Source organism: Pleurodeles waltl, chromosome 4_2 (genome assembly GCF_031143425.1).
Source record: "Pleurodeles waltl isolate 20211129_DDA chromosome 4_2, aPleWal1.hap1.20221129, whole genome shotgun sequence".
Lineage (NCBI taxonomy): Eukaryota > Metazoa > Chordata > Amphibia > Caudata > Salamandridae > Pleurodeles > Pleurodeles waltl.
Genome location: NC_090443.1, coordinates 200,154,922 through 200,164,682, shown reverse-complemented (window position 1 = coordinate 200,164,682; position 9,761 = coordinate 200,154,922). Strand labels below are relative to the sequence as shown.

The following is a 9,761-nucleotide window of genomic DNA, read 5'->3' as shown; positions in this document are numbered from 1 at the left end:
TCCCAGCTCCTCTCTACACACTCCACTTACCTAGGTGGGGGAACGACTCTCGCATTCCATTTTTTTAGTGTATGGGTGGAGCTCCCCCAGGGCTATTTCTCTCTATTGTGATTTTCACTAATTGCACTGTTTTCTAACTGTTGTTATGCCTCTTTCTGCATACTAGTGTATATAATTGGTGTATTACTGACCTCCTAAGGGAGTATAGCCTCTATGGTGTTGTTGATATTTGTGTCACCAAAATAAAGTACCTTTATTTTTGTAACACTGAGACCCTCCTTATGACCCTGATGGTGAGTGATAAAGTGTCTGTAATACCGCCAACAGGCTGGCGGTAATTACCGTCAAATTATGACCATGGCGGAGAAAACTACCATAGACAGCCAATGTACCACACCAACCGCCAGGACGTTAACACCACTGAAAACGGCGGTAGTCAACAACAGCCAGGCGGAAGACAAAGTACAGACCACCATATTTTGACCATGCAATCGGCCATTATTTCCGGGGCCGTACCAACGCCATCAAAAGCCTGGCGGAAACACATCACAGAAAAGCAAAGACTCACCATCGGAGACACAGGGAAGAACAACGCCGCCATGGAACCGGAACTGCAAGTCTTCCTGATGCTCCATGTTCCACCTGGAACACCAACGCCGACGACGACGGTGAGTACAGCCGCCTAGCTCACTGGTTAGCTCGCAATGCACTACATCGGGAATCATTACATCGAGGTAAGTACATCTGGAGTACATTTACTTTGTAGGTTGTTGCAACAGAAGTGACTTTATTTTGCATTCGTAAAGCTATTTTTTAAATGATCTCTTTATATGTTAAGCGTTATATTATGTTTTAATTCCCCCTACTGCCTAGCACATGTAAATATATATATATATATATATATATATATATATATATATATATATATATATATATATATATATATATTATGTATTATATAATAGTAATGTAAAATATTAGAATATAAAAGAATAAATATAATATAAAATAATAGTTTACACATAAGATGCCTTTGTCTTCTTGCCCATTTTACAGAGCGACGCTCCACAGGACAGCAAAACAAAGAACTCCAACCACCACAGTTGTAGCCCCTGCCTTAACTCAGTGATTCTTCTGTACTTCAATGCAAGACAAAAGCATTATATTTTGGTTAATAACATTTTGGATAGGGCCTGCTAAATAAGAAGATTATGGATTTTACCCTTAAGAAACATTTGTATTTTTTAAATGTTTCCTTCTCTCTAGCAAAGTATGTTCAAATAACAAACTGTCAAAATAATAATGTCAAGTAATGTGCGCATTAATTTGTCTTATGTTGAAACGTAATGTAGTCAACCTTGCCAAAGTTTGTTTTTCCATTATTGTATAATTCATGTGGCTCTTATAATATAACTCATGTAAGTGGTGTTACAGTAAAAAAAATATACAAGTTCATAATAATATGAGTGGCTATCATAAAGGAACATAATTCGAAGTGAAGCTTTGAAACAAATTTGAGGCTCAATACCCGAATCCTGACCTCTGCTCAATACCCCGTGATTCTTAACTTCCATGTACCTAAAAAAAAGGGAAACATCTGGCTCTCGTGTGTAAACATATCTCATTGTCACGAAGAGCGCTCAGAGGACTTTGGGGCAAGTTTATGCTTTAAAAAACAGCACTTAAATGTTTTATGTGCAGCGCCCTTCCTGCTTCTACAATAGTTTCCTCCATTAGGGAAAAAAATCCTTTGGTGTGTCCAGCTGAAAGAGTTGTCATCGCCAATGCTTGATTAGCCGCCACGTTGATGAATACACTATGGATTTGTTGTAGTCCTTTTTCTGTTTCTTCTATCCGAATGTATTTCTTTTGCATCGGAACGGAAGCGGAAGTACAATTGTAGTGTGTCCAATGCGAGGGGAAGGCGGAAGAGTTGTTGCTGCTCCAGGTAATACGTGGAATCGGTGCTGAACTCACTAGAGGCACGAAACATTATTTTCTTCGTTCGGTATTTTTTGGAGTGGTGGGGGGAAATGGAAAGTGAGGGGTGGTTGAATTCCGGCCTCTCGTCGCTCCTTCAGGTTCTCTGCAAGTGCTGCACTTTGTTTGAAAGTCGGGAACCCGCCTTTTAAGTGGAGTCTAGGAATGTACTGTGGTCAATTTGTCTCAAAACCGATGTTAGTATTTAATTGTTTAGGAACGGTTTTATTTGGGAAAATGATACCATGTCTTTAAAACCGTTAACGTGAAAATGTTTCTCATTGGAATATCGGTTGATATCACTGCATTGATAAGTATTTATTACAAGTGACGTACTGAGAACAGTCTTGCCACCTCTCTGATAACGCAGCAGTGTTGTTTGAGTACTAACAGGCAAGTCCATTGGCATATGTACACTGTCTGTGGCCTACATTCTTATTCTGTTTAGAGCAACATTATACTTAGTTAAATCAAACATTACAGATTTTTTGTACAGAACACATCCTGAACTCCACTATTTGAAGGTTCTCTCTCTCTTATATTTAGTAATACACAGAAAGATGTCTCAAAAAATAGAAATAAGTATTTGCCTGGAATCACACAATTTGGTGAAGCCAGGATCAGTCCCAGTTTCTTATTTGCACACTGAGCAATATAGGTATGATGTCTTTTTTCCCATTTAAATTCATGCCTTGCCGCTAATTTTTGCCAATGATTAGACCTCGTATGACAGTCATAAACCACTTTTTTGGCAGTTTTATATAGAGAAAAATAAACCGTTCCCAAGGACACGGGATCACTTCAAAACACACAGTCTACGTTATACTTTTTTCTGTCAGCACAGGGACATTTGGACTGATTCATAGATTGTTGAACCAAGGCTGAGATTAGAATCTGGTGGTTCCCAGGGGGTGTATCCTCCATTAGTGCAGCAAGTGCAGTTGCACTGGGGCACATAGGCCTGAGCGTTCCACTAAATCCTGATTATTCTGTATTTTACAACTCAAACAGCAGCCATGGGATTAATTTCTTCTTTCCGCTTGGATCCTAACACACTGGCTACACCACTGTTAGTTCCCTATATGACAGGGTTGGCATCTCTAACCACTAGACCACTGCTTCTTTTGTGAAATCTCATGTCAAGGTTCTAAAGGAACTGCCATGAATGAAAACAAACCCACCGTTAAGAGGAGGAGGTGGGGGTGGGCTGTATGGTGGTTTCTTACTTCAAAGTTCAACCGCAGAACGTCTGGATATGTGGCTCTTTGATTTTCCAAAGTCATCTGAGGAATTGTCCAGTTTCAAAGCCATTACATAACATTCTGTAGACATAATTTGAATAACACCACAGGAAATCACTTAAAATGGGATTGAGATAAAAAAAAAAATAGTGTTGCCCCTGATCCAGGGGTCTGACATACACATTTCCCATTTGCAAAAAGTGGTCGGAAATTGGGTGTCAACTTTTTGAGAACCATCGTATGTACTAATAGATCAGTTCACTAAATTCCGAATCATAGTGAGTTGCAATTTGACCTATCTCATTAATATGCCTAAGGCAGGTTGCAATTGCAACCCTCTATGATTAGAGTCACAGACATGGTGGCCTCCTAGAGCCAGCAGACCACAATGCCTGTGGTTACTTTTAAATGTAGCAATCCCTTTTTTAAAATTTTTGTATTCACACTGTTTTCCTAAAAGTATAATGGGATACATTAAAAAAATGAAACATTAAATATTTTTAGGAGTAGGCAGTGGTACCATTTGAGCCACTGCCTATCCTAAAAAACGTTTTTGTCAGCACTGTAAGAAGGTTGAGTCCCTCGGAGACCCCTTCCTTTATGTGAGTGACTTGCCCTCAATTTGGATTAAGTGGTAAAATATTATTGTTTTGGAGCTTGATTGTGTTCACAAAACATTAATACGTTTATTAAAGATTCTGTATTTGGAAGGGATGCTCTTGAAATGTTCCATCCAAATAGCAATTCCTTAATGTTTACTTAACCCACTTCATGATTTGTAAAAACCTTTTTGGATCGTTACTTGATTTTTAGTAAATTGAAAAACATGTTTTAGATGTTACAAACACACAAACATACTGAATCTGAGGGCTTGCAACTGTTAAATTATTTTGTAAATCAGACCCGTTAACATCATGTGATGCAAGTGGCATAAATGAGTAACATTTGATTACTGTGGCTGGTGATGGGGACAGTCAGTTGGGCGAAAGTGACTGAAGACTTGGGGTGGTGATAGGGAAGCAGGTTATAATTGTTTTTAATAGAATACTTTTCATGTTTTAAAAGTTGGAAATGACAGTTGTTACTGTTACTCTTTCATCATAGTTCATTCACCCATCTCAGAAGGATTGAAGACAGTTTACGTTAAAAATATTTGAATTTGTGATCTGCAAATTACTACAAAATCTATATCAGTATTTACCTCAAAGTCATTTTTCTGATATCAGGAAAAAGGCAGGCTGACAGAAGGGAGCGCAATGTCAAGACAGCCTAATGAGTGTGACAATGCGATAGAACAGACAATGAGAGGGGATTATGACAGACAAAGACAGGTAGGGATGGTTTTATGGTGCTTGGAAGGGAGTGAGATTGGAGGGTGTTGCATTTAAGGACTGGTGGGACAACATGTCCATTTGATAGAAGTGGACAGGGAATGAGTGACACTGGATACATGTGGCAGAAGTGTTACTAGAATGCAGCTGGGGCAGTAGAAGTAAATTATAGTTGAGAGAAAGAATGAGTTAATGTTGCTTGGTGGGAGAAGATGTCATTAAACAGGAGAGGACTGTCAATTCATGGCATAAATAAGTATACAGGACAGTCTGGGCGAGCCCCAGTTGGCAGGAGGTAATAGGTTCAAACAACATGTTATAGCAGATCATTGACCGGGGTGAAAGGACACATGACAGATGGGAAATGCGCGGTGTAGATGTGACAAGAAACAACATAGGATGCATGGTGGGTGTCGTTGAAAAGGGATTAATGGCAGGAGGGGTGCGGGGCAGGGGAAGGTGGAGTTGAGTGACATAGATGGTAGAAGAAGGGATTGCTTACAGGAGGGTACATATACATTGAAAATTGAAGTGGTTTTGGTGCCAATACAAGATCACATAGTGGTGACGGGGTGGTGGCCTGACTGGAGGAAAACTATGTAGGGTCCCAGGAGAGGGACAAACTGAAGTAGGACTGGAGTGAGTGATGTTTACTGTGCAGTATTAGCGGCAACAGATGGAAACTTCCGGAATCTGCAGGAATCCAGACAAATCCTACCATTCAGCAATGCCCCATCTGTACTCATAAAAACCCTTACCCACTTGTGTAGGTGCCCAAAGCAGAGTCGGCCTAAAAACGTGTGAAAATAAACCTGCTGTTTTGGACCCACTCTGGTTCCCCCTCAGTTTCTACATGTTTTGTCCTTCCCTGTCACAGGCACTTGGCCCACCTACATAAGTGAGGTATCATCTTTTATCGGGAAACCGAGGGGATGCTGGAAATTTGTGTCTCCTCCCAGATTCCAGGACTTGCAAGGGATTCAGGGTAACAGAACCTGGTGAGAGCCACACAGGACACCCCATCCTGGATTCCCCTGGGTGTCTAGTTAAAAAAAAAATGTACAGTTTTGCTAGCTTTCCCTACGTGCTGGCTGAGCTAGGACCCAATATTCACAGTTAAGCATATTGCAAAAAAGGGTCTGTTTTTAGTGGAAGAATGTGCTGTGCCCACGTTGCATCTTGGGCCACTTCTTGTTGTGGGCACTAGGCCTACCCACACAAGTGAGGTACCATTTTTATTGGGAGACTTAGCGATGCACAGAATAGTAAAACAAGTGTTTTTACCTGTTGTCTTTCTCTCCATTTGCGCCTAACAAATGTAAGATAGTGTGTAAGAAAGAAGTCATTTTGAGAAATACCCTCTAACTCGCGTGCTAATATGGGTACCCCCAAATTCAGAGATGTGCAAATAACCACTGCTTCTAAACTCTATATTGTGTGCCCATTTCATAAACACACAGATTTCCTTGATACCTATTTTTCACTCTTTACATTTTACCAAATGATTTACTGTATACCCAGTATACAATGAAAAAGCATTGCAATGTGCAACTCAGTTATTGGCTTTGGATACCTAGGGTTCTTGGTGAACCTACAAGCCCTATATATCCTGACAACCAGCAGTTCACAAAAATGTTAGCATGGAGCGTGGACGATGGTAAGAAAAAACACTATTTTGGCAGTTTTATATAGCTCAAAGTCAACCTTTTCTTGGGACATAAGAGCACATCAGAACACACTCAGACTACTTTTTTTCAGCACAGGGACATGAGGCCGGATTCACTTGTTGAGCCTATTCTTGGATTCAACCCAGGTTGCTAGGTGTGTAGGTAGCTCTACTTCTACAGTTTAGAAAATGTCTGTACGTTGTAATCCGTGCCTGATACAATAGGGCAATGATGGCTCCTGTAATGTGAGAATGTTTCATAAATTATAGCAAGTATCGCTGTCACCCTCCTGGAACAGTGTGTTGTGGACTCAACTACCCAGTCCAGTTAGACACCTGGCAAACCATACCTTGCAGTCTTCCCTAGACAGTGCACATAGCAACTGAAAGCAACACCTCCCCTCCTTACTGCCACTAGATCACTAAATTGCAGGGTTCAGCTAGCACAGGCCACAAAGCTCCGAGTTGCTCACTCACAGTGATCACAGAAAGTGACAGCTTTGGTAGAATCTCGTGTGGTCTTGTACTGACACCATTTTTCAAACTTTACAAAAATCCTTGGGGGGACCTACCATTGCTGCCCACCTGTAATGATATTTGTGTTTTGACCACTGACTTCACGTTGGCCTTAGCCTAGCAGCACACAGTCACATTAGTGACCACCAGCTTCATTTTGCCTAATGACTTTATTTGAGCATTAGCCACCGCCATGTTAAAAGCTGTAAGTAATTTTCCACGTTGTACAATGTGCTCATGTTTTTGTTTTTCGTGTTCTTTCCCACCAAGGGCTTAGGCTAATAAGAATGTACTAGGGCGGCAGGGGACGGTTTTGTTTTCATCCAGGGCACCTTGGAATTGTGGCCAAGTCCCAATGTGTTCTTTTCAAAGCTGGCCTAAAGTAATCAGCATTTTTTGAATAATAAACTTCTGCAGTGAGAGGGAGTGTCTAGAATTTTTGTTTGTTTAAAGTATAAGAGGCAGAGACCAGATGGATGGAGAGTGATTCAGATCTCAGACATGCCCAGGACACTGGGGTGTGTCATCCTTCCCACAAGTATAAGCGATCTCTCTCTCTTTTCTATCGATTCTGGGATCTGGTGATCTGATGCTGATAGGAGGGAGATGATGCAGATGTGCCCGTGCCTCATGGTGATGCATGCTTTTTAATTCTTGTTATCTTCTTTGCGTTGTGATGTATAGATAAATGTGTGTGTGTGTGTGTGTATATATATATATATATATATATATATATATATATATATATATTGCAGAAGAGAATCATTTGTACATGTTTTCATTTCATTGCTGTGACCATTTTTAAATGTGTGCTTTCAGCATGCTGACCTTCTTTTACGGACCGTGCAAAGTGAATTTATACATTTCTTCTTTAGTCTAAGAAGCGTATTCCAGAGATTTTTGTCAGTGCATGAGTGTTTCATCTCGGTCATTAGTGAAGCAAAACACCATCTCAGCCTTAATTTTGTGTCCTACTGATGGTGTTTCTACTACCACCCTTGTTTTGGTCTACATATATGTACCCAGACTGGGTTTGCTGACAAACTGTCAGGGTCCAAAACAACTTAAATGTATTCTGTTGATATAATTTGAAATGATGGCTTTGTCCCAACAATAAAGCACAGGAAAATAACAAACTATTTTAGTATGTAAGGCTTTAAACCAAGGTTTTGTTAAATTTAAAATGATGCACTGATCTCATTAAAGCAACCTTTTCCCACACTAGTAAGTAGTCCGTTGTTCTTTGAATACGTCATCTTGCCCAAAGCTGATAGCATAAGGGTTTCATTTATGAATGTTCCAGTGTAAGATATTACAATGTAAAATCCTCTAATTTCAACTGCAACCACTAACCTATCATTCTTTCAACAACGCACGTCGTTGAGTAAGTGCGCAAATTTCCATTAATTTCCGACGTCAAGGCCAGTCTCATATAGACGAGATTGTCATCTTGCAAATTGGTGGTGAGCTGCCTAAACGTGGCAGAGGGTGGGCTTAAACAAATTCTGACTCGTGGCTTGTTTTACCGTGGAAGCTAACTCAACGGCCATTTTGAAACAGCTTGATATGAATTTTTAGGTCGTAGCAGTGATAACTTTTAAATCAACTGCTTCTTCACTTAACACAGAGTTTCTCTGATCTGTTTGTAAAACTGCCCCACTGGGTTTCAATAAAAATACATAACTTTGTACATATTTCAAACATATGAAATCACATTTACATCTTTTGTGCGCATCATAAGAATAGCTTTTCTATCAAATAAGTATGGTAGGTTGTTTGTCAATAAGTCAACAACAGCTCTTGCATGAACTTGACAGTACAAGCCACTGTGTTGAAACGTAGATCGTGAAAGGACTGTATGACTTCTGCATCTTTTTCCACATGCTTTTCCTATCTTTGTGTCTTTGCTGTTTAGTTCTGGCAGTTTAGTTCTTAACATTTTTGCTGCTGCATAGGTTTGTTGTCTGCAAGACTCATTATAATGAGTCCAAGACCAAACAGGGATAACTCATTCTGTTCTTGTTGCATTTCAGTCATGGCAGGATGGGCCGGCTTTTCAGAGGAGGAGCTGAGAAGAATGAAGCACCAAAAAGGTATGTGTTTGCATGTATTTCTTTGTTTTTAGTGGTGTGGTACTTTTGTGCTCAGTTATAAAATGTCACCTAGGAGCCACACACACGTTTCTATACGTATTGTCTTAAATCCTGGCTGCAGGTCTAGTGTCATGAGTTATATAAGTCAGTTCTTGCTTGTATTATGCTTTGGCATGCATGCTGCAATCCACTGCACCGTAGGAAAAGCAAACCTTAGGAAAAGTATTAGAATGCAGCGTGCTGCTGGCTAAAAATCCAAGCTGGGTTCAAGTTGTCACATGGGAAATGGTGCAATTTGGCAGTACTGCCTGAAGCTTTCATTGTGCCAGTGCATTTCAGTGCACGTCCCTGGGTGAGATCTCACTGTGAATGGCTGTTGGCTGCATTTTGTTTTCATTGCAAATTTAGAAGAGGGTCTGTTTCTGTCTTAATACATCTAAGTCACTTATAGCACAACACATTTTATACCTGTCAAGTGGCATCAAGTTCCCGTGACACGGTCAGCCAGTTCTGGCGTATTTTTTTTCCAAAGGCCCTAGTTTCATACTCGTGCACCATACATCTCATTTATTGTGAGACTGATTAGTGCCAGCTGGCACTGTAGAAATGCAATGTTGCTGTATGGGGGTCAGGTGGGCTGACGTAAGAGAAGGGTATAAATAAGGAGATCGCACTGCTGACGGCAGACTCTGTGACACGCCAAGTACGCAGTGCCCATGTGTGGTTCTTAGCTGTGCTCCTGCTGTGACGAGATGGAATAAGTCCATCGCACCTCCACCCGCATCTGGGGCTGGACGTGCTCCCAAAGACACCTCCTGCCACATTGGTTGCTGTGCAGTGTGTGGCCTCCTACCTGCTGCACTCCATCTGTTTGGTGGATCGCCACGCAGAGGCCCATCAGCACCTGGTTGCGTGCACTGCGCCCTCCCCCGTA

At 40.9% G+C, this 9,761-nt stretch overlaps 1 protein-coding gene across 2 annotated transcripts in view; it reads left to right on the top strand.

Annotated features, from left to right (window-relative positions):
* The first annotated feature begins 1,867 nt into the window (after positions 1 to 1,867).
* The window catches only part of GORAB (golgin, RAB6 interacting), a 79,320-nt gene continuing 71,426 nt past the window's right edge, over positions 1,868 to 9,761 (top strand). Inside the window, exons 1-2 of one of the 2 annotated variants that reach the window (XM_069231081.1) lie at positions 1,868 to 1,948; positions 8,768 to 8,827. In XM_069231081.1, the coding sequence (XP_069087182.1) occupies positions 1,912 to 1,948; positions 8,768 to 8,827 (97 nt within the window). In that variant the 5' untranslated portion in view covers positions 1,868 to 1,911. Of the gene's footprint in view, positions 1,983 to 8,767; positions 8,828 to 9,761 lie in introns of both variants that reach the window. The other variant, XM_069231082.1, reaches the window with a different exon arrangement.